The sequence below is a fragment of the Diceros bicornis genome, chromosome 11 (genome assembly GCF_020826845.1).
Source record: "Diceros bicornis minor isolate mBicDic1 chromosome 11, mDicBic1.mat.cur, whole genome shotgun sequence".
Lineage (NCBI taxonomy): Eukaryota > Metazoa > Chordata > Mammalia > Perissodactyla > Rhinocerotidae > Diceros > Diceros bicornis.
This window is the reverse complement of record NC_080750.1, coordinates 64,688,262-64,714,611: the sequence shown is the minus strand read 5'-3', so window position 1 is coordinate 64,714,611 and position 26,350 is coordinate 64,688,262. Positions and strand designations below refer to the sequence as shown.

At 36.8% G+C, this 26,350-nt stretch overlaps 1 protein-coding gene across 3 annotated transcripts in view; it reads right to left on the bottom strand.

Annotated features, from left to right (window-relative positions):
* Positions 1-26,350, bottom strand: part of KIF13B (kinesin family member 13B) — a 196,265-nt gene that overhangs the window by 81,575 nt on the left and 88,340 nt on the right. For all 3 annotated transcript variants that reach the window (XM_058550417.1, XM_058550415.1, XM_058550416.1), the window contains 9 exons: positions 25,178-25,288; positions 19,775-19,909; positions 11,608-11,738; positions 8,223-8,309; positions 6,482-6,672; positions 5,745-5,955; positions 4,697-4,859; positions 1,593-1,739; positions 8-157 (listed from right to left, as the gene is read on the bottom strand). In XM_058550417.1, the coding sequence (XP_058406400.1) occupies positions 8-157; positions 1,593-1,739; positions 4,697-4,859; positions 5,745-5,955; positions 6,482-6,672; positions 8,223-8,309; positions 11,608-11,738; positions 19,775-19,909; positions 25,178-25,288 (1,326 nt within the window). The remainder of the gene's footprint in view (positions 1-7; positions 158-1,592; positions 1,740-4,696; positions 4,860-5,744; positions 5,956-6,481; positions 6,673-8,222; positions 8,310-11,607; positions 11,739-19,774; positions 19,910-25,177; positions 25,289-26,350) is intronic.

The following is a 26,350-nucleotide window of genomic DNA, read 5'->3' as shown; positions in this document are numbered from 1 at the left end:
AACTAACCTCTCCTTTCTGGTTGACAATTGGAACAGCATACTGTAACTTCACATCATAGAAGAGGGATTCAAGGAAGACATTAGCTACTCCAATGAGACTATGATTTTCCTGTTCATCATAGAACGGATCAGCACGCTTGAAGTAAGACCGTATTACCTTTTAAAAGATTCAGAACATAAAACCTCAGAAAATCACTTAAAATAAAAGAATTCAACCTACCATTTTTTGATGCACTCAAAGTCATTACACTTAGTTGAAGCACAGCACTGCATTACATACACACACACACACTCTTCCTCATTCCCATTTAGAATGGTGATCACCATCCTTCACCCATGGGAGCATTCCAATAATACGTCATTACTTTTATCATTTCTTCTCCTTTATGTGGAAATCTTGCCACGAAAATAGAAAAACAACACATGTTGACAAGAAAAGGGGAAGAAGAGTGTATGAAAGTACTCTTCATTTTTCATTCATATCTATTCCACTTGTTCCTACCAAATCATTAGATATGCTGCTGCCAATGAGAGTGATGTCCTTACAGGAGAGTGGTCTGTTTTTTTGTGTTTGTTATTAATGTTGTGTCATTTCTAAGTGGAAATAGGAGAAGAATACAGAAGAAAATGAAAAAAAAATTTTTAAGAAAAACATATCATCTAAGAAGTCATTTTTATTGATGACAATGGGGAAAAATCAATATTTTTACAAAACAAGAGGCTAAGGAAGTAAACAACTCTAAGTGGAAATAGGACCAGCAGTGTTGAAAATATATAAAAATATACATAGTACATATTTCTATTTTACATATGTACAAGTACACAGCTGACCTAAATGAGAAAACCTGCAATTTGAGGAAAGAGTACCAGAGAGAGTACAGATCTATGGCACTCACTTTAGGATCAAAACTCCTTCAAAAATGTTTCCTTATAGTATAAATATTAAGGTACCACTGATGGTCAATTCAAAAAACAGATACTGTAGGTTTATTATTTCCAAAGTTAAATGTGTTGAGAAATGGGAAGAGTGATAATAAGGCATGGTCTCTGTCCTAAATAAATTCACAGTCCAGTACAGGAGACAGACACATGTACACCAACAGAAGTCAGAATGGAATGTAGAAGATTCTACTAGAAATCCAGAGAACAAAAAAAGAGGAGAAGAGGGGCCGGCTCCATGGCCTAGTGGTTAAGTTCGGCGCACTCTGCTTCAGCCGCCCGGGTTCAGTTCCCAGGCGTGGACCTACACCACTCATTGGCGGCCATGTGGTGGCAGCGACCCACATACAAAATAGAGGAAGACTGGCACAGATGTTAGCTTAGGGCGAATCTTCCTCAAGCAAAAAGAGGAGGATTGGCAACAGAGGTTAGCCCAGGGTGAATCTTTCTCAGCTAAAAAAAAAGAAGACGCCTGAAAAATAGGTTATTAAAATTATTGATTAGCTAAACAATTTAGAGGATTAAAATAATTACTCTAGAAACAGGATTACTATTTTGGAAAAATGAACAATTCTTCCCTGAAATAGGTGGGCTCATTCCTATTTGGTTCCTTCTATGACTACCAGTTAAGTAATTTTTTTCAAATAACTTACTGGGGTATCTTCTTCACACTCTTTCCACTCCTGATAAAGGTCTCTCATATCCAACAACCTATTGTCCAGTTTCTCCAAAGACCAAATCTGCTTTCCTTTTCCTTTTCTTCTCACCTGGATTGCAGGCTCACTAAGAAGAGAGCCTCGCTGCAAAGACAGTTAAGAGTGACTACATGAAACACAAAGATATCCATCATGGAGGTCAACCCTGAAGATTCTACACCCACCAGTCAAATGTCATCAACCAAAAGTAAAATTGCCATCATTTGTTCTTCTGTTAACTGCAAAGCTTCTCAGAAATCTTACAAGCTTAATATAATGCCTTTATATACAACTGCAATCAGAATTTAAATTTACACTTAAATTTAAATTTAAAATCCCAAAGACTAGATCATGTTTAACAGGAAGTCAAAAATGCTTTATTCATCCATCATATGGCCAGATAATATCAGTGGGTAGAAAGAGAGTCATAAGCATTGAATGGCAAGCAAAATTCTGCTGGGACAGATAGTTAAGAAACTATCTTTTACCTTTCAAAAGTTTGAATTTTTAGTCATACTTTTCATGGTTTAATTTCAACAGTTTTGCCTTAAAAAGAAAATTCTATACAATAGCAATAAAATCCAGTTCAAAGAGAACAAAAAGGTTGAATTTTTAAATTTTTTTGAATGGGTAGTATCTTAATGTGGTACAAAACACAAAATGTTTAACAGAGGAGTAAACTATGAAAAGTATCACATTTACTCATTGGGATGCAACAAATGATAACAATTTTCAAATATACGTAGTTTGAATTTAAAATTAAAACATGATAGAACTAGACGGAGAAGCTGGTTGCAAAACATCGTAAATGTACTAAATGCCACTGAATTGTTCACTTTAAAATGGTTAATTTTATGTTACGTGAATTTCACCTGAAAAAAAATAGTACTCATTAAAGTTTTTCCAGTTTATAAAAGCAATGTGTTCTTAACGTAGAAAAAATTTTTTAACTTTTTAAAACCACAAAGTAGAAAATAAAAATGCCCCTGTACATCTCCCCCAGAGAGATGTATCTATCAGTTATCTAATCAATTTAATTTACTGGATAAATTTAGCAACTGTTCTGATATGTCTACTGAGAACTTTAGAGAATTGTGAAATACACCAATGTTGCTTTTACATCTCACCTATAAGCATTTCCAAAGAAAAAGAATTACATAATGAAACAAAGATTTTAGAATTCTGAAGGTCAAAAATTACCATTCTCTCACATACTGTAAACACCCTTATACCTTATATTCAGCCAGCTAGGGAACAAATACAAAAATTTCATTAGTGATAGTGGGAAGTGGTTTTTTAGGGGGAGAATGCTAGAACTGGGACTAAATGGCAATAAGCAATATGCTGCAGCATCATGACTTGGCCCTCCTACAGATAACTACAATAGGGATTGGAAAACAGGAAAAAAAGAAATTTCTGCTCCTTACCAAAAATCACCAGAGAGAGGTGAGTACAAGGTCAGGAGTAAGGACCAGAATAAACAAAAGCACTTATAGCATGGACAGGACATTAACTGAAATAAGAGTTTTCACCAAAAATAAAAGAAGTTTTGTTGGATAAAAGAATGCAAAATCCAGCTGGAGTTAAGGAAACTATCTCCTTAGGAAATACTTCCTTGTCCAGCTCCCCTCTCTGGCTGAAATCTGAAAACACTAATCTATTAAATCAATACTAGAGCGGATTAGTAGCCATCTGTTAACAATGGCTGCTTTAACTCCAACACTCACTCACCTGTGCGTCATCTCTACCAGTAATACAAACAGCCCCATGAACAAACTATCAGGTGTCTGGGAGGAGACAGATGCCCAAAGTGACTTGAGTCACTTCTAGGTGTTGACCTGGCCGCCGAGGCAGCGCTGCTCCTTCCAACAAAGCCCAAGCCAGGATATACAGAAAAGGGCTACTGTCATGCTTAATGGGGAAAATATGCTCACATTTCTGTTTTTTCAACTCCAACACTACAGAATGGAATAAGACCTTGCTCTTCTCAGTATTCTAGAAGAAGCTGAGCCCTGTACCCTCTGCCCATGATTGGCTTTCCTCTACTGTTTCTTGTCTGTGAGTCCCACTGCACCCATGGTCCCATGGTTTGCCCTACAAACACCAACAAGCAAAATAAAGTTCTAAGTGGGTAAAATCTTTCAAACAACACGGAGAATATATATCAAAAGACAATTCTCCATCAAGTAAACACTGTATCATGTTCACAACACCTTTATTACTAAAAACACTAAGCAGTATATTTGCCAAACATCTACTCTGTGCAAAACATTGACCTTGATACTGTGATGCCATAAGAGAAAGAAAGATGTGGTCCTTGCTATAAAATTAGAATAGAACACCTAAGAAGGACTCATTACAACTTTGTTGTGTCAAATACCGTATAAGAAACACAGCACAAAGACCCTCAAAATATTTATCTGAATACAAAATTCTACCTAATCCATCAAAAATTATGTATGAACATGATCAAGAGCTAGAAAAGAACCTAAATAGGAAAAAAAAGAAAACAACTGAATGGCAAGGAGAGAAGATATTGATGGGACTTTCCTGCTACATTTTATTGAGCTTATTACATTACACCAAAAAAAGAGATTTGTGACCCTGAATATACATATGAAACAACCAATGAACAGTTGTGCAGAGCAACGTATTCGCAAATAGAAAATAACATGGTATAAGTAGAAAAAACACCTAACTTGGGGGAGGCGGTTGTAGAGTGGTAACAGAACGAAGGGAAAAACCACTTTGGGAAGATTCATCAGGAAAGACTTCTCAGAAATAATTTAAACAGATCTCAAGAAAGGGAGTTGAGTGAAATCAATTGGTAGGGCTGGGGATGTGGAGAGGATATTTCTAGCAGATAAAGGACATATATACAACAAAGACAGATAATTAAAAGTTGATTCTACTCAAGAGAGGAGGACAAGTATGGAAGGATCTAGACTGCGGAGGGTATAGACGGGAATGAGAGCCGACCCACTGGGTTTAACTAACCCTGGTGAAATAGAAAGCAGTTTATCCAATGATAACTTTGTTTTTTCCATTAATGGAAACCTCACCTTCCTGTTGGCATCGAGGCTGGAGGCTGGAATCTGTAGGGTTACTTTATACTCTGTTCTTTTATCCAGTTCTTCTGCAATGTAACTAGCTTCTCTCACCAGCAGATTGGCTTTAACAATTTGTTCCCTCAGCCTCATCAGGCTGTTATTCAGTGTTGCTTCTCTTTAAAAAAAAAAGAGGGGAGGGAGGATAACCATCAAGCAGCACATCAGAATATTATATATTACATAATATGTTAATGCCAAACTGCAAACCAAGCTTTACAATTGTCTTTTGCACACAGGGAATACATTACCGACACTGACCCATGCACGCACTTGTATCTGGGCTACATTATAAGCACTGGCACAGGCTCATGTAACAAGCTGGCCGTACATTAGGGCAGTGCTTTGCAAACTTGACTGTGTATACAATCACCTGGGGATTTGACAAACTGAAGATTTTGACTCAGTAGGTCTGGGGTGGGGCCTGAAATGCTACATTTATATCAATCTCCAAGTGACAGAGATGCTGTCTGTCTGTAGACCAAACTTTGAACAGCAAGAGGTTAGTTAAGTACAGTCTGTAACCATGGATAAGGCATTTTAGTGCAATGCTAATTAGACCGGATAGAGATCAAACTTGCAATCTGAATCTCATTAGCACCATGCTTTACCTACCTGAGCTAATCAGTCCAGATAACCACCTTTCTTTTTTTTCCTTTTTTTAAAAAGCATCTACCCAAGCTTCAGAACCTAAAGTATAATACAATGATAAAGTATAATTTCTAAGCACAAACACTTGTTTATTTAAATCCAAAAGCCATATAAACGAAAAATGGGGCAGTGCCTAACATGGGCAGCTTTAAATAAATCAATATAAATTGAGGATTCTCATTTTTTTCAAAAATGAAAAAAAAAAGATAATGTCAAGTGGTTCTTAGCTGTAATGCTCTTCTTTTAATATAACTCTTTTTTAAAGTAATGTTTAGATTTTTCCATTCTGTATCTCACCAAGGTGGGTTACAGGTGCCGAGCACATGCAACAGAGGCCCTCTGTACCACCTACCTCTCTTCAGCCCACTGCCTCAATCGCTGCTGGGCACTGGGTGAGTGGAAAGAAAATCTGTCCACAGTGCGACAGTTTTGTTTCTCAGGAGACAGCCTTCTTCGTAGCTGCTCCAATTCGTGTTCATACATAAGCCTCTGGCGCTCTAACGCAGATCGCTTTTCTTCTTCATGCTGCTGTTCTAGGCTGTTCAATATTGACTGCATTGGATCTAAACAAGTTTTTTTTTAAAAGGTAAATAATGAACAAAGGTAACTGTACAACATGATATATGTCAAATCCTACATTGTTGTTTGTCATTCTAATTAATAAAATATGAGTCTTAAAGACAGTTTGGAATAAACTTAGCTTTCCTTACTCCCAATTACTTAATATATTATCTATTCTGTCAGTTGTATGCCAAACTATCTTCCATACAGAAAGAGCAGGTCTGTTATATGTTCTACACATAATGGTTAATGCTCCAGAAAACCACTACAATAATGAGCCAAGGCAGTCAAGTTTCAAACCTGAGAAATTCTATCAATGAGTACAAAGTTTGCAGTGATTTGTATATCAAGGCAGAAAGAATGAAAGTTTTTATAAATATAAATTAAAGCCAAAGACACAAAGATTATAGTAGAGAGAATAACAAGAAGATTTCCTTTTTTGCTAACATCTAAAAGGTCTCAGTCATAAACATTTTTAACACTCCACCACCTTTCAAAGATTCTGAAATGCACGACAGATCTGCCCACCATTATTGCCCAGAGCCTTCATGGTAACCTCCATCTGCGCATATTCGTAATTGAAGTTGATTTCACTGGAAACCTCGCTGGAGGAGTCTCCGTCTACATCCAGCTGCTCAGAACTGGCATCATTCTTCATGGAGGGGTCTTGTTCCTCATCCTCTCGATCTGCTTTCTTTTTCTTTTTAGGCAAATTCAGTCTTACGGGGAAAAAGAACATTATTTTTTAGGTAAAGATATGCACTTATTCATTCCACTCATTAAATATGAGCATTTGCTGGATTGCAAGAGTATACCACGTAAGTATTAGGCAATTACTGTACTCAGGAAGTTTATATCCTAGTAGTAGAAATAAAACACACACATATGCTCAAATAATTACAACAGAGAGTGTGACACAAGGCCTCCTGACAGTTACAAGCTAGGCATTAAAGAAAAGCTGAGGACCACTTCAGACTGGAATAATTATGGAAGGGATGATAAAGTGAAGTCATTTGAGCTGAGCCTTACAGGATAAGGAGAAAGCAGGGCATTAGGGCAGAGGGAACAGCATGAGAAAAGATGTGGGGATGGAAACTCTCCTAGTCTCTGGAGAAATTATGAAGACAACAACATGGGGACACACAAAATTTGTGTAGTGGAAGTTGTAAGAAATAATGCTGGAAAGATCAACTTAACCCAAACTATGAAGGCTTTGAATACTAAGCCAAGAAATTTACACTTGATTTAGTTTGAGAAGGAAAAACATGAAAAATATTTTCCATGCACTTTGTTCCCCTCTACCGTTTCTTCAATAATCAAAATATCAACAGGCCTCCAAGCAAAGGATCTTCCATTAACTATAAGAAAATCAGTTTGATATGCGGAGCACAGTGACCAGTGACAGGAAGACAAATAGACCAGGATTTTAATTTTATATTATATCCAGCCCACCTTTCCCTGACAATAGACTACCAGTTTTGTATGGGAAGTAATGTGTGCAGTGTCAGGTCAGACACTTTCTCAGCCTCCCTTGCAGCTAAGAGGCAAATTCTAGCAAATGAGACCTCAGTGGAAGGTTGCTGGGGACTCTGGGAAGGCCTCTGCTTTTTCTTATCAAGAAGACAGTCAGGGTGAGTACTATCACACCTCAACCCTGTTTTCTTCACAATGCTGCTCTAATGCCTTGAGTGGCATGACCATCTTTAGACCAAGGGAAGGCCAAAACAATGACAAGATTTCTGCCATGACATTTTTGATAGGCCTAGCCAATGCCAACAACCATCTTCCTTCAGATTTCCTGTTTTGTCAGAGAAGTAAACCACCTGTTTAAGCCATTACAGTCAAGTCTGCCATTACTTGAAGCTGAAAGCCTTCCTAAAAGAAATATGAACCTTATTTTATGGATAAGGAAACTAAAATCACTGCTGTTTTCCAATGAAAAATAAACAAATAAAAAGATAAGCCGAAAAAAAATTAATGAATTCTTATATCAGATGGCAAAACAATAATGTTCCATTGAAAAAGAAAAAATATGTAAGTAAACCCAGTGTTTTTCCTGAGTGTATTGTTCATATATCCCTCTGTCTCATACCACATAGTGAACAAACATACACATAGTAAATAAATACACATATAGTAAACAAATGTATATGTACACAAAACAATGTATAATTTTTATAGAGTTAGGTTTACATTTTAGTATGTATTCTTCTATTTCAGAGTATAATTTTCAATAATCTCTCTCTAAGAGCCGTGAATTATGTCATACCTGAAGAAGTGGTTGTTTCCCCATAATATCCTGTCCCCATGTTGTAGCTGTGTAGGACTGGATACAGAAGAGCCATTTACAAATGTTCTGTGGGGAGAAGAGGTCAAACGTAAGTAATGATTATCATGTTTTCTCCTTTAACCTTCAACTTTCCAATACGTAGAGATCCAGTTACTACGAAAAACAAAATAATCAATTCCCCAAAATAAAACCTGCCCTTGGAGAATTTTATTATTTGTATTTACTTCTTTGCTGATTTACCTAAAACGTTTATGGTACTAAATATAATAGATTAGTATCCTCTGTTTTTTTCAAGTTCTAAATTTGTTATATAGCATATAAAGGAGTAAATATGGAACCATTACAGCCAATAATAAAACGATAGTAGTAGTATACATTGCAACTAAAACAAGTATGTCCCACCAATATGGATAAAAAGAGGCAATCAACCAACTAGACTCTAGAACTATCTACAGATATCAGTAATAAGAAATGAGACCTATGTTAAATTCTTCTGTAACTTGCTATAGCATAGAAAAATGTCCATATCCTATCAATATGTAGAAGATTTATCAGGTCCACTTGACTGCTTATCTTGACAATGGAGTTCAACAGAAGAAAGGATGGGTAGAAAGATCCCAAGGAAAGAATCTGTAGGGTCAGGAAATAAACAGAAAATTATGCACACCACTATAAGACTGAGATTCCTGGAATACCACTGTCACCATGCTCTCTCCTGCTGAATGACTCATTTACTAAGATATAGGATAAAGTTTAAGTTCTTTAATTTGACACTCAAGGCTCTACAAAAGGAAGCCCTCTTTATCTCCTCCTTTGCCTCTTCTAGTGAAACTTTCAACCTCTGCAAAAAAATTGGCTTATGTTCTGTCTGTTAAACAGATTGACTCTTCCTCCAAAGCCAAGCTCATACCAGTCCTACAACCTGGAATAAGGTTCCCATTCCTCTCCATCCACCCGAGGCTCATTCCACTCTCAAAGTCCAGTTTGGTTTCTACTTCCTCTGTAAATGCTGCTCATCCCTCCAGCCTGTAGTATCTTAGTTTCTTTAAATTCCTAAAGCATTTACCGAGCATTATATTGCTGGTTATTTTTTATCTATATGCATACACACAAAATTTTACTCTCTATCTAGAATTCACTCACCATTTGGATTTTTAAACACTAAAAGTAATTGGTCTTTACACTCCTATAGTCTGATTATTCAAAACACGAGCTCAAAAAATACAGTTTGGACAAGAGGGGACCTACTAAAATTAGCAGATTTTAGCCTTTATGACACAAATTTCTTAAATACAGTGAGGAGTTTAAGTAAAGGCAAACATATATATAGGCTTAAGTTTGAAAGTCACAGCAACTAAGCCATAAGTAGTAAATAAAAGCATGAATATAATAACAGTTCTCAAAGAGTGGTCTGCGTGGGGGCCCCAAGATGAAAGCTATTTTCATAATAATGCTAACAGGTTCCCTGCCCTTGTCCACTGTGTTGACAAGTGTATTGGTGGTGAGTAAAACTGCTGGTGCTCTAGTACAAATCAGGGCAGTGGCATCGAACATTACCAGTAGTCTCTGGATTATGCACTGCCATGCATTCACAATTAAAAAAGAAAAAAAAAATTTCACTTGACAATGTCCTTGATGAAGCAGTAAAAATTCTTTTATTACATCTTGACACGTGAATATACAATTTTTTAAATATTTCAGGTGACAAAACGAGAAGTAAATGAAAAGCACTGTGTTAATGCATACCAAAGTATGATGACTGTCTTTAGTAAAAGACATATACAAAGTAGTTTTTCAGACGTGTATACTAGGCATTTTCTTGAAAATGAACAAAACCAGCCTACTACTTCAAGGAAAACAACTGAGAGTATTTATTGCCACTTGTAAATTTTAAGCTTTCAAATAAAAATTAGAATTTTGGAAAACTTGTGTCCATGTCCTCCAACCAAAGACCACCAGGAACATTCCTGTAGTTGAACAAGCTGGGTTTATTACTCACGCAGAGGGAAAAGATACACCATGAGAAGCACGGGGTGTTTGAGTGAGAGGGTGCTGGGAAGGATCTGTTGCAGGATTTGGGCTTTAGCTGGGCGACCTGGAAGAGGGCCTAAGGAAGCGAGGGTTCTGTATATACAGGATGATGTCAGAAAGGAGCAATTCTATAATTGGGTAATTCAAAAACTCTTATCTATAGAAGGGAGACCAGAACGAGGATTAAGTTGTAATCAGTGAAGTAGTTGTCAATCACATTGGCCAAGACAGGGTGTTTCGTATATCGTGGGTGGCACAGTGACCTGTTTTTGTCTGTGCTTAAGCAAAATTATTATGCGGCCTACTCTGTCTTATTTTATCACAGCCTCAGAGTAGCCTTGTCTCAGGCTGGTATTCTGTGAGATTATTTATGCCCAAAGGAGAACAGCATGGCCTGGCTGGGAGTGCCAGGCCAGCTTCTGCTCTTTTTTTTCTTTCTCATTTATATCCTTACCATGAGCTTGATAGCTTCCCAATACTTAAAGGTCTTTATGAATGAAATCAGTGAGATAGTAATGATTTTTTGATATCATATAATCAAATGAATCAACATTTGGAAGATCAATATAAGTAAGTTAACCATCATCTGTAACAGCTATTGATAGTTATATAACTGGGCAATAACAGTTTTACAGCCTAAGGAAACAAAATGACAAACGTTTAATTTATATAATGTTATGCCTCTTCATTCATTCATTACTTTTTGAGCACTTAATATTACATGCTAGGGATAGAGAAAAAAAAAAGAAAGCTCCTTGTCCTCAAGGAGCACATAGTCCAATGGGGTAATAAAGGTTAACAGCCCACAAGAACACAATATAAAGTGTTAACATAATGGGAAGCATGAGGTGCACTGGAATACACACTAGGGGTCCTTAATTTGGACCTAACAGGGAATTCTCCAAAGTAGATAATGACCGAGATCAACTTTCAAGGTCAAACAGCATTCCTTGCTGGTCAAAGGAATGGCAGATGCAGAGGAAAAGGAGATAAATAGGAAAGATATATGATTGTGTCTCCAAAATAGTGGAAAGCCATCTGGCTATATTGTGAGTGGACCAGGAAAAAAGATTAGGGTGTCAGCAGGGGTTCCAAGCAAGATTTGATGAGGGCCTTATGTAAATAGGGCCACAGTAGTGGGTATAGAGAGGAAGGGATAGGTTTAAGAGATATTAAAAAGTTAAATATAAAGGTCTTGGTAACTAACTGGATATCTTCATTAAGTGAACTTAAAAGCAAACAAAGGCTAAACATCCTGCATACCACCCACAACTAGTGTACTTTCTTCCTCTTAACAATTATTGTGACATTGACACTAATTAAAGTCCATTACCTGGTGTTCTTTTGAGGAGTCAGCATAACCTGGCCTTCTGATATGATGTCTATAATACAATGTTCAGGAAGAATTCCCATTCCACATAGTTGGATATCCTGGGAATTTGCTGAACCTATCAATGTATGTTCCTACAAAAGAATCAAAATTACTGATTAATATTGTATTCTTACATGTACACAAACTGAAATCATCTACTCTGAGCCCTCATACATTGATCCATTATCTTAGCTAAAAGACTTTTAAAGCAAATGGAAGAGTAGAGGGAATTTCTGGCTTTCTCTGAAATTCATTCTACAAGATATATTTTCTTATAAGGAATAATGCAATGAGTTGAGTTATACCTTTTAAACCTTAAACTGTAGTTTTATATTAATGTCTATACTATATTCATTATTTTCAACTGCAATCTTGATTCCAAATATTTCATACTACTCTCAGAGCACGAGCCGTGTGTCAATGATGTACCAAAAATATTGGTCTGAAAACTACAGTTACTTAAGTTGTACATCACTTACCTGGTCTCAATCAAGATCAGTCAACTACAAAGATAAAAAGCTATTCAAATTTAAGGAGTTTGAAAAGACTAAAATTATTTTATGAATCACATGGTCTTAAAAGATAGGACAGCTGTGTTCTTCTTTACTGTAGACCCCCAGTTACTCAATTCTCTAAGCCCCAATCACTAGCCTCACTTTTTGGCTGGTAACTGAGAAAACCTCTTGTGTGCTTCAAGATTTGACTGCCCATAACGTGACTAAATGTCGATATGACCAGGATGTGTCCCTATGCCACCTTCTCCTTTTACATGCCTAGATCAGGGGTCAGATCCGAAATATTTTAGGCTTTACAAGTCATATGCAACTACTCAACTCTGTCCTTGTAGTGTGAAAGCAGCCAGACTATATACAAATGAACAAGTGTGGCTACTTTCCAATAAAACTTTATTTATGAACACTGAAATTTTAACTTCATGTAATTTTCAAGTGTCCAAAATATTACGATTCTTTTGATTTTTTTTAACCATTTGAAAAAATGTAAAAACCATTCTTAGCTCGCGGGCCATATAAAAACAGGCAGGGAGCTAGATCTGGCCTGTGAAGTAGGCTGCTGACCCCTGACCACAATGATCTCGTCCAGCCCCCTGGGCTTTAAACACTGTCTCTATATAAATTAAATCACCCACTAGGAAGTACAGACTTTAGTTCCATTATTTTCCCACCTCCCCTACCACAGTCACCATTATTTCTTGCCTACTTGGCACAACTTGGATGTCTAAAGACATTTCAAAGTGAAAGGAAAAAAGCAGAACCTTTGCTTCCCCCAATCCCCCGGACCCAATGACTCTATTCACTTCCCCAATAACAATGGCACTACCACCAGCCAGTTAGTCAACTAAAAAGCTTAGATGCTATCCTCCAGTCCTCTCTTTCCCTTACCAGCTACCCCTAGCCCCACATCAATCACGAAATCCTTACAGACTCTCCCTCCAAAACATATCAAGAATCAGCTCATTTTTCCCCACCTCTACTATCACATCCTAGTCTCTTGCCAGGGTGAAAACAAGAGCCTCCTACTACTTCTCCACTTCTACCCCCCTCCTCCCCTCCCACCACAACAGCTGATCATATGATCCCCCTATTGAAAACCCTCTAGTAGCTTCTAATGAAGCCTAAATCCTTACCCAGACTTACAAAACCCTCTGCAACCTGGCCCCTGCCTACCTCTGTTATCCTGGCTCCTACCACTCTCCCTCTTCTGGAGCGTGATCCAGCCACATTGGCTTTTTATCTGTTCTTTGAGCACACTGACTGTTCCCTCTGTCAGAAATGCTCTTCCCGTGATCTTGAAACTGGTAGCCTCTTACCATTTCTATCTCAGCTTTTAAGGGCACATCCTCAGAGCAGTGCAGCCTGAACTGACAATCAGAAACAGCCACTTATCACTCTCATTTTTGAATTCCTTACACAGCACTGACTGTTGGTGGGTTTACTGTCCATCTTCACAGCTAGCATGGAAACTCCATGAGAGCAGAGAACAGCCTGACCTGCTCCCCACTGTAATCCAAGCACTTAACACAGGCCTGGCACATTTAGCCATTAAATACATACAGAAGAAAAATAAATGAACGATCATTTCCCTTAGCATTCCCTTCAGACTCAATGGAAGATGATTCTCTCCTCTTCTTTGTAAGTACTCTTCTAATTATATTCTGGGTTCCAATTCTCCCCATCTCTTCTGGGACCTCAATCTCATAAAAGGCCTCTTCTCTCTTGTATTTTCATTTCCAACTTTTCTGGGGGTTTCTTCTCTCAACTATACTGCAGTGGTGTTTCAAAGGAAAACAAAGCTCTGGGATCCAGAACCGTCCCAATTCTCAAGTAGTGTATACAATACAGAGGACATTCCAGGCAAATGATACTCCTCGCTATCAGGTGAGGCTTCCTGGCCAACCCCACACCTTCATAAGCTGGAGAACAGGGCTTGATTAGGTGTAAACTACAAGTAATGCTTTTGTGACGGTCAGCAGCAGGTCTAAAGAATCTATTCCATGCCTGTCTCCCTTCCCCACTTTGGTTCTCCCCTCTGTCTTAAACATCAACCACAAGGTGGAGAGAAGTTCTTCCAAAAGGGAAAAAGTCTGTAAGAGAAAAAGTGCCCAAGATCACCCAAAAAAGAAGAAAAAATCCCCAAAGCATCTGCCCTAGGCCATTTCTATGTAGAATCCCTTTCCTCGTCCTACTTGTGCCTTTGGGATCCTTTTTGTCCTTGGGAGTGGAGGTGGAGAAAGCCTAGAGCCAAACTCTAGGTTGCAGTTTGAGTGTACCACCAGCTCCTACTACCACACTCCAAGATGGCACACAGGTTCATTCCCACATCTTTGCCCTGGCTCTTGTTCTCTCTGCCAGAAATGCTTTCTCTTCCCTTCATCTAAATACAAAGTATCTTTCAACACCTACTTCTAACTACATCTTCTACTTGAAGGTTTCACATTAGTCAACACTGACTTCTCCCTTCTCTGACTCCTAATTACACTTAGATTCAGTACCACAATTTACTATCACACAAATGTTGTTTTTTCCCTTATTTAGATAGCAAGGTCTACAGGACCCCTGCATCTTCTCCAACAACTAGCCTAGTACACGATACATGGTGGATGCTAAATGTCTGTTGATAGACTGAATTAAAAATTATCAAAGACACAATATTAACTCAAATAGGCAAAGGTTTAATCCAAGTTCTAGAAGGAAAATTTCATTTTTTCAACAAATATTACATTGAGCACCTATTTTGAGCCAGGCATTGAGCCATTAGAGACAAGAGATAGATAAGGTCACAATTACAGAGCTTATGTTACAAACGACAACTTAAATCTCTCATTGGAGGTTATAATGAATCTATTCTGATTTGGATGAGGATTTGCTGGAACCTCAAATATTGAGTTCTAAAAGCTCAACTCTGCCAAAGCCTTAATGTTTGATATTTAAACAAGTTAGACAATAAGCTTTTTGAGAAGTTCTCCCCATTGTGCTCTAAGCACTGCAATAAAAAAATGAGGATGAGAGAAAAAAATTAACTTATACGTTGGTACAGAAGTTTATCTAATGAGTAACTAAATGCTATGAAAGAACAAAGTAATCAAAATAAGATAATCAGGGATAGCTTTTCAGTCTCTATGTGATCTATGGGTATAATGACTCTAAAGTATACTAGTTTTAGGGAAAACTTTAGCAAATATAAAATACTATATTTTAAAATCTCAGAAATAATCAAAGGATAGGAATGGCCTTTTAACCTTTCTTCATCCATTTAAATTTAATTTCACTGAAGATGATTAGTTAACTATTCTATGAATTTACTATGCCTGCTTCCTTTATAAATCAACTATTTATGTAGCTCTTTTGAGAATCTCACTTTGATCAACTAAGTCCTCAAAAAGAGAGAAAGAGAGAGAGAGAAAGAGAAGGAGGGAGTAGGGGAAGACGGACAGAGACAGGACGTATTCATTAGTGCCATATTTCACAGGGTGGCTTTTCCTATCCTACAAGCAAGAAAAGCAGCATATTAGTATAGTCTGTGTAGCCCCTCAGCCTTATCAGACAACTTCTGAAGGAAAAGGTAACTGAGGACCAGGGACAATAAGCAGAAAAGTATTTGTTACTCTTTACATATCTAAATAATCAAAATTCTTTAGTCAAGAAGTCACCCTAGCTTGACAGAACCAAGACTCTGAAGACAGCTTTTCTGGAATGGAGGTGAAGAAGGAAAGAAAGGTATCCTTCGGTCTTTTACAAATTCCAATACTACACTAGATGAGCCAAACTTCTGCCAACCAGGAACTTGTAACGTGCCACAACTGCGTCTTACTCATCTTGGGCTCCCTGAAGCCTAGCCCACGGCTCCATAAACAGAGCGGCTGCCGCCCCTGCCATTCTGACCACCTCACTCGGTGACTAATTACTGGCAAAGATGACAACAGGCAGTTTACTCTCAATGGGAGCTATACTATAGGATCGACATGTGCTTTGAAGCTGTTGCTGAATCCCTGGTACAAATTCTTACCAAGTGTGTATATGTATAATTTGTCCCAAATCCTTCAGAATCACCCCTGTTTCCTTAGCCATTAGTAGCTGACTTGTGAAAAAAGTAGATCCAGAACTACATAAGCGGAAAAGCTCTCCTGAAAGATCTGGTGGATAATTCAAAGAGGTGATTAGAATCAATCATACTATGATCCTACTTCTGTAATTTAAAAATACGTATCAGTATAAAGCTATACACATACATATAGGAATAGACCCAGAAGACAGAAATAAAAATATTAACTATTAAGTGTGGTCATCTCTCGGTGTTAGAATTTGCGCGCTAATCCACCCCTTCTTTTTCTAATAAGTCTTCATAAAACTTTTTAGGAAAAAACGGTATATTACTAGCATAATGTTTTTAAAGTGAGGGGCACAGCTCCTCCCTCTAGAAGCTTGGCTCATGCTGGTATAAATCTCCAAGTCTACCTCAGAACTGCAGGCAGTCCTTGCTTTGCACGAGAGTGTGGGACTGTAAAAATAACTTTGCAAAGAGATCTTAATAATCAATGAGAAAAATTGCAATTATTCTGTGACCTTTAAAATAGCCTGTAAAAACATTAAGAATTCTCTTACTGTTATAATGTATAGGGAAATCAAAAAATAGTAAAACTGATATTCATTTAGTACACTATAATTTAGAACATTAGAAACACTGAAATTTAAAGCATTTTATTTCTTCGTTAAAAGCTTATCGAGAGTAATTTGAATAGCGCTTGCCTTCTTCTCAACGTATAACTTACAATACGGAGTGAGCATATTTTCCATGCCTTGGCAAACTGTCATACCTCTTTCTAAGATTCTACCATTTCATACCTTTTATGCTTTCAATGTTTCAAAGGATCTCCAAAGAGTTCCCTTAATGTGAAGTGTTTTCTGGTGTCACTCTCTTTGAGACATCTTCATTCTTATCATCACAACCACTTTCATTATTTATATTGATAAACTGACCTTCACTAAGTTCCTCTGGCTGTGTATCTAGAATCTCACAAACAGCAGCAGTGTCAACATCATTTACTAAATCGTGGTAACTGGAATTCGTGTATGTTAGAACCATGCAAAGCAAGGACTGCCTGTATATGGAAATTAAATACAAAATTATCTTGTGAATTATGCTCTATCTATGGTTTGGCCACAACACCTTGCCTCTGCCAGTTCAAGACAGAACAAATAAATGGAGGATTCTGTTCTGGAAGAGAACCATACAATTTGGAACTAGAAAGAACATTAGAGATCATTTAATCCAGTGCCCTCATTTTACAGATGGGGTGATAAAAGTCACCCAGAGATGTGAAGTCATCTGCCCAGCATCTAAACTGACTTGAGAATTTGAAAGCAAAGAAATAAAAAACGCTCAGCCTCCAAATTCCTCCATCCCACATCATGGTATCGCTTTACCGAAGCAAAAACTGTTCTTGGACCGAGACCATCCTTTTGAATGTGCTTTGTCATGAATATACTTTTTGTCGTGGGGTTAGCTTGGGCAGTGAAGAAATCAACACTGCCTCAAACTCTGCCAACACAGGGTTGACCACACGGTCTGAAACAGAATCCCAACACCTCCACACAAGGCAATCAGAAATATTTGGAGTACTCTCCAAAAGTCTTTAAATAGTTTCTTTGTTTAATTTTTCAGTTAAGAAACAGATATAAATCAGGTTGTTTTCTTGTTGGGTGTATGTGTTTGTGTGTCCCAATTTGAACTTCATCACATCAAAAAGAAAATGAACTCATAGTTCTGAGAAATAAAAAGGGTAGAATATTTAAGTCCCATTCTAATATTGCATCTCTCCTAAAGCATATGAATATCTACAGCTGAAATTCTAACCCAAAATGCTGCCAACATTGTTTAGAAGTACAGTAAGTGATATGATAATACATCATTTTTTTCAATATACAAGGATAATATACATATTAAGTTATCACACAGAGTATCAAATGAGAAAATGATATGTGGAATACTTTATATTTATATAGTGCTTTTGTTTATAAAGTGCTTCCATATATCAAATCTCATTTAATCTTCATAGGAACCTGTGAGTTCCTATGAACCTATGAGGAGAAAACTTTCATTTATAGAGGAAGAAACTATAGACTGGAGGGGGCAAAGGACTTCAGATCAAACGTCTGTTAAGTTGTGGTACTGGACGGGCCGGCCCCGTGGCTTAGCGGTTAAGTGCGCGCGCTCCGCTACTGGCGCCCTGGGTTTGGATCCCGGGCGCGCACCGACGCACCGCTTCTCCGGCCATGCTGAGGTCGCGTCCCACATACAGCAATTAGAAGGATGTGCAACTATGACATACAACTATCCACTGGGGCTTTGGGGAAAAAAAGGAGGAGGATTGGCAATAGATGTTAGCTCAGAGCCAGTCTTCCTCAGCAAAAAGAGGAGGATTAGCATGGATGTTAGCTCAGGGCTGATCTTCCTCACAAAATAAATAAATAAAGTTGTGGTACTGGACTAGAACACAGGTCACCCTCTCCCACTCCAGTGCTGCTCCCACTGTACCACAATACCTACAGTGCACACATGACCATATGTACCAAAGACACGATTTAACCCACAGTGTGATAAAACATGGTGTAAGATATTAATAAAGGGGCTTTATCAAAATAACACAAAGCAATTATCCCAGGATATCTCTGATAAAAACTGAGAACTAGCCAGTGTGTCATGAACTCTTCAGTCTCTTTAGAAATGAAATGACACAACTCTCTAATTTTAAAGCTGCTTCCAACTTGACTAGCTCATTATTTTTACTTTCTTAGTCACTTTAGTAAAACCCACACAGAGAGTTCCTGTATTATGAGGGGGAAAAAATTTCCTCCTAATATTTATTAACTGCATGTTAGAGTCATATAGTCCATTATATAATTCATTTATGCTCTGAGCTTCACAACGTCAATTTTGGCGAGCTCCACATAATTTATGTGGTGTCTCAGGATTCATGCTCATTCTAAAGTTGTCTCTTCCTGATACGTCCCATGACTTACAGGTTTCAATGTATATCAGTATTTTATTTTTTTCTGTTCCATACTCTGATCCTCTCAGTCTCTAAGTGACCTCTTTTTTTATAAGTTGATAATCCAAATTTTTTAATTTTCCTAAGAATTACTGGAAACACAAATTTCATATCAAGTGGTCCTAAGTACATAACTTCCTTTAAACATTTCCTCTTATAAGCTAATGAACCACTCACAAAAAGGTGTGCTTCATATAAATCACAAAAGCTTTAGTCTACTAACGAAGCATTTACTTTTAAAAGTCATTCTTTAAACTTTAAAGTTATCTACTTAACTCCTTGGTATAAATCACATTAAATAATAATAGCTAAGCTACTTAATTTACTGGAAACAATATCAGAATATCGTTTTTTAAATCACTAGGTTGAATGACTTCACTCAAAAACTAAAAAGAGAAACTGATCCCAGAAACCCAAGATTTTTCTACCCTCCGGCTTACACAAATAAAAACAATTTACTACCTCATTATTTTTGAGTGCAGTTCTCCAAGTTTAAAAAAAACAGTGGGAAATACTGTTCTATTTCATGGCAGGAAATAGTAGCAAAGCCTATTACTTCACCTTTAAATAGTAAACAAGAAGTTCATTCAGAGCTGGATCAGCATTCAGATTAACAAGGAAACACTTATCATCCCCAACTTTAATTCCAGAAGATTGAAGAGATATTCCAAGACTCTCCAGCTGTTTCTGTCGTTCCTGTAAATTATTAGAGAAGTATTAATTCCACACCTATTAAGGCAGCGAGATATAAAAGGTCTTACGCTGGAATAATTATTAAATAACTGTATAATTCAAATATGTTATCTTAGGACATAGTATTAAAGATTATTGCATTTTTTCTCTTTCCAAACTACATGTTTTATTTTGCTAATTAAAACTTTTTTATTTTGAAAAATAAAGCCATTACAAATAGCAACCAAGTATACTACTGAGTTCTCAATTTCCATTCGTGAAAATATCTAACATCTAGAATTCATCTTTCTCATTTAATTTTGTATAACAGAACAAATGTAAGTGTTTTACTCAACTGTGATCTTTCTAAAAAGCCAAGTTTTCAACACACTCTGCTGCTTGACATCCTCAGTGACTCCCCAGCCAGGCTAAAGACCAAACTCCCTCAACTGGCCCTTCAATCTGGCCCATTTACTCTCCATCTTCAAGTCGTGTCACTCCACTCTCAAAGCCTGTACTACAGGTACATGGAACATCTTCCAGGTCCCTGAAAGCGTCAAGAATCCTCTCTTTAGCTTAAGGGATTTTACACTCTTCTTTCTGTCTGGAGCATACTTGTTCTCGTACTTGATAAGTGTTTACTTGACCATTTCTCTGTAAGGGCATGGATCCCATCTGTCCACTGTGTGTTCCTAGCACCTAGCACAGTGCATATGAGCAACGAGCACTCAAAATGTCAGTGTTGAGAATTTATCAAAATGAAACTCGCATATGCATTCGAGTACTATTTTCATAAGAATATGAACCTTTCTCTTTTGTGCCTACCTGTCTCTGAATCCATATAATATATGAACATATGCATATAGGGAGATAGATGTGAATCCTGCAACCAATGCTCTCTAATTAGGGCATATATGAATTGGAGCAGAGTAGAGTGTCTTTGACTATGCATAAATAGCAAGTAGTAATGAGTCACAGCCACCAAGGACCTTTGATTCTAAGGAAAGACAAGACAAGCTAAGTCATTTAACTAGCGCCACACAGTAACTTTACAGCATAATTAAATTACAGCCTCAGAATTTTGCTATTTCTAGGCATACCATCCTACTTGATAGGCCACTGCAACCTGGTCAATACATCTCACCTAAAAGTATACTACCACAAAAGGAGGGAAGGGGACATTTTGGTTCTGGGTCTTTCAATTAAGTTTCTCTTCTAACAAAAAACATTTTGGGGTTCTTTCATTCAAACTACTCTTTTTGAGTAGTTTAGCACTAGACATTAGAGTTTTCAGCACGCAGTTCTAAGAAATTATTATCTTTGATAAAGAACCATGTTCCTAAAATGAGGAAAGCAATTCTAATATATTTTGTGTAGTCCCTTCCAAGGGAAGGCTCTTTTATGTAGGAATTTTAGTAGATAATTAAAGAATTATTCCAATAATGAGAAGAAACATTTCTCTATAAAAACATCTTTTCTTCTTTTTTTGGAAACTACAAATGACATGGGTAGATGCTCATGAACTAATATTTAAAGAAAAATGTAGGGTAGAAATTAGTATATCAATTTGTGTACCAGAAAAACTTGAAAGAAACTGCAAAGATATTAACAATAGTTTTCTCTGGATGATTGAATTACAGTAAAATTTTCTTCATAATAATCTTTCTATATTTTCTATAAGTAAATACTACTTTTGTAATACAATAGTTTCTTCTACTTTATTCCTATTATGACTCTATTAATTCTCACTATGGAAATAATTAAAAGATTTAGAAGAAATCTGGTTATTGTCATCTAGCGGCAAAATTTTAATTGTACAGAAGCAAAGTTAAGCCTAAAAAAGAATATATGAATTAACAAACGTAAAGCCACTCAGAGTAAGGGAAAAGACAGGACTTAAATGAGATAATGTATGTAAAACAGCCAGGATATACTTAAATAGTATATAACATATAGTAAATACATATTTTAAAAGATAAATTAATAATGTTCTAAAAGATAAATTAATAAATTAAAATCTTTCTAGCTCCTACTGGTGAAATCTAAAAATCTTAGTTTGAAATTTAAAGCCCTCTACAGGATAGCCAAACTTACTAATCTTATTCCCAACTACTCCTATACTCCCCAATAATGATTTTCTGACTTTTACTCAATATTGATTATTGAATATGGAATGTTACTGAATATAGGTTTGTCCAAGGTCATTTAGCAAATCTATACCAGGGGCAGGAATATAAATGAATAATTCTCTAAATTATCAGTATAGTAAACTATTGTTTTATACTTATTCTTATGTATTTTCCTGTCATTTGAGATTTTATAATGATAAAAAACACCACAAAATTTTTGTCTAAACCAAAAAAGATAACAATGGCAGAAAACTGTCAATTCATCGTTACATCTGCCACCAAAAACTCTGAAGCTTTTAGTCATCTAAAAATCTACAAAAGTTCGCAACATCTAGGAATCAGTTCGTACAATAAAAAAGTAGGACAAAACATAGCAATGTTTACTGATACCACTAAATATTGCTTCTGATATCAGAGGTTGGTTAACTTTTTCTGTAAAATGTCAGATAGTAAATATTTCAGTCATTCTGGGCCCTATGGTCTCTGTCATAGCTATTCATCTCTGCCAATGAAGTCATAAATAATACACAAACAAATGAGCATGGCTGTGTTCTCACAAAACTTTATTTATGAAAAGAAGTGGCAGACCAGGTTTTCCCCAAGGGCACAGTTTGCTGACCCCTGATCTAGCTCAAGGTTTTCATTTCACTTAGGTGTGCATTTCCTAGTGAGAATATAAAAGATGAAAATAAGAGACAATTTGGTATCAGAGATATGGCACTGGGCTTAGAAATTAGTCAGTTTGAGTTCTGTTTGTTTACTCAAAAATATTATTGAGCACACAATTTAAAAAACTAAAAGATACGGCTTTTTTCTTGAGAACCTTCCAAATTCATTAGGTAATAAGAGTATACACAAAAAACTGAATTAGTAAAGTATTGCATGATTTAGGGTCAAATGGCTACAGATAGTTTCCATAGGAATTAATAGCAGGGACGATCTGAGAGGGCTGGCATACCACAGCAAGATGACACAGAGCACAAAGGACTTGTGCAGAGCCTAGCTCTCCAAAAATGATGTAAAAAGTCCTTCAAAAAAGAAACTGATTTAACTTAGTTTACCCAGATTTTCCCAAAGTTATCTGACCAAGGACCATTTTTTTCCCAGAAGACTTCTTAACAACCTGTGGCTACACTGCCAGTAATCCATTTTGGAAAATGCTAGTCTGTATTGGAAAGCCGTCAATGATCAACAGACCAGGTCTTCTGCAGTGGAGAAGAGAAGAAAGCTCAGCAGCACTGAAGCCTGGGGGCCGAGAAAAACAAGATGTTGAATGAGGCGTTGGACAAAATCAGGCACAGTCCTGCAAAGGGACACCCGAGAGAGCGAGAGAACGCTTAGGTAAGGAAAGACGCGAAAGATAAGCTTCCCTAGCACTGCATCTCATTTAGATCTGTCCTGCTTTGTATCAGCAAAGCAACCCAAGCACAACAGCATTTCAAAGTCAATGTTTTAGTCTTGGAGGAGCTCAAAACGCTCACACAAATTAGTTCCAAATTGAACAATTACTAGACTGACTTATAATACATGAAAAACAAAAGCGAAATATGTAATGAGAAGCAAAATTTATATTCTGGTGTATTCTCTTCTCTGTAATTTGAGGAATATGCTTTAAAATAACCCAGTGCAGGGATCAGATAAACAAGATTGGGCATATGTGGGTCTTTAATGAAACCGGGTGATGGTACATGTGGATTTGATATACTTTTCTCTTATTTTTATCTCTTTTGAAAATGACTATAATAAGAAATGTTTTAAAAAGTGACTTAAATCCTAGTCAGCACTAATATAAATATAACATCCACTTTATACTACATAATCATAGTACTGTCCTACAACATCTGATGTATAGATTGATTCTGGACAGCACATTTAAAGATGGAATTTACTGGGTGACAAAAGAAGTAGCAAGTTCTATGTATTTTCCTAATACAAGGAACAGCTGAAAATACTAGAGATTTTTAACTTTAGAAGAGGGGAAGAAGCAGAGGTGACTTGAAATATCTGGCTAACAAGAGGGCTGGTCTTGTAGGGCTGTTGGGAAGATTAAATAAAATACTATATTTAAAAGCGCTGGGGCCGGTCTGGCAGCATAGTGGTTAAGTTCTCGTGCTCCACTTCAGCAGCCCGGGGTTCACTGGTTCGGATCCTGGATGCGGACCTACACATCACTCATCAAGCCATGCTGAGGTGGCGTCCCACAGAGAGCAACTAGAAGGATGTATAACTATGACATACAACTATCTACTGGGGCTTTGGGAAGAAAAAAAAGGAAAAAAGGAGGAAGATTGGCAATGGATGTTAGCTCAGGATCAATCTTCCTCAAAAAAATAAATTATAAATAAATAAAATTAAAAAATACAAGTGCTTAGCATAGGGCCCAATACATAAGGATACCTAATACATGTTGGCTATTATTGTTATTATTAGTTACTACATACAAGTGGGACACTTATTCTCTTAGCTTTGGAAGAATAAACCTGGGCCAATGAGCAGAAACGAAATAAAAAAAGATTTGATTAAATAGCTACTATTAGAGTTGTCCAATCATGAAAGACTGCTTGATGGAGTGCTAAGATGTACATTACCATATTTCTAAAACAGAGGTTGAATAACCCTCTAACAGGAAAGCCATAGAGTGACTTTTTTACTACACAGACACTTAGACATTTTAGGATTTTCTCCAAATGCTAATGTTCCCACCCTAAAATTTCACAACTCTATATTAAGTATTCTAAAAATGAGAGACAGTCACCTCAAGTATTTCATATTACTTTTACTGAGTTGTCATATAGAAGCAAGAAGTTCATAGCCTAATATCTACTAATAATAATTTTGTAGTTTGGACATGTTCCTTAGGTCTGCAAAGCACTTAACAGAATTGGGTATTCAGAGCCAGAGGCTAGAAAGTAGTTATATTTCATTAAAAAAAATTTTATGAAAAAGTATTTCCTACATAATAATCAATTAATTGTAATTATGTAATTTTATCCTTCAAATTAACTTTATAAAGTAAAGTATAGACTCCTGGATCTAGATTTTTATGAATGACGCTAGATTTGCCATCTTCAAAGCTAAAAATCAAAAAGGAACCAGAAACGCCATCTGAGTCGCACTGCGCAAACTGCTACAAGGCTCTCCTCTTTAATCAGGAAGCACGAACCTGTGCAATCTCTTCAGTTTTCCTTAATTTCTCCTCCCAGGTCACAGTCATTTCCTGGATTAGCTTCTCTGATTCTTCCAGCCGGTCTTTTAGCTCTGGAGATTTCATTGCCTACAAGCAAAATGTTTATTTCATGAAATATCCTTAGGATGCCCTGAAAAAAGCATTCGCTAAATTCAGAAGGACAAGTAACAATCGGCCTCCTCTCAGCTCTACAGCTCACTGAGGTCTCTGATCCACTTGAGACATAACATTGACTCACTGATGCACAGCCTCCAGACTGTGTGGGTCCCACAAAGTCATTCAGTCACCCAAGGTGGGCTTGAAAGGAAGACAACTATTGCCGTTTCCTCCAACCTATTGTTATTGCGAAGATCTAATTACTAATGATTTAAGGAGACAGAAAGTTCAAGCTATCAAGGGTTTATTTTTTAAATCCCAATAGGTCATATATCTGGACTCATACACATGATTCATTCTAGCCTTTACTGATGACTTCAGGTATTTATTCAAGTACATACAGACTAAATTCAGACATGTTGCAAACTGGATTGCCTCGTTAATACCAGGAACACACAAAGAAAATTTTAAAAAATCTTGATGAACTGTAAAATTATTCCTGTAAAAACAGGATAAACTTCAACAGGCAAAAATGTGATCAAGATCATATATTATACCAATTTAATACCAGAAAACAGGTTATGAGAAAGAAGAGCACTATGGTCCCAACCCCAGAAAAGAGTGCCACAGCGCTGGGAAATTGTGGGAACAGAAATGTTCAATAAACCAGAGATCCTGAATCTGATATTTGATTCCACTTTTGACAAGAGGATGAGCATTTGGTTGTAGGTTAGAATTGGGCAGGTTTCAAATTCAGTAATGGAACACAAACACCGTACATTATAGAATGTACTAAGGACAGTGGAAATAGAGTACCATTCAACAGATGGGTACTTCTGCTATAAAATTATTTTTTTCTACAAACATAACTAAGCCACAACACAGAAAAACTAGAATATTAAGGTGTGTAAGACCTGCTTAAGATTTCCATTCTGACTTCAACCAGTGAACAAATGATACAACAAAAATCTGATTCCTCTCCCAGACCCATCCATTCTATGCCCACTCTCCACCATTTTCTGCAATAAAATTAAATTATATACATTTTCTTGC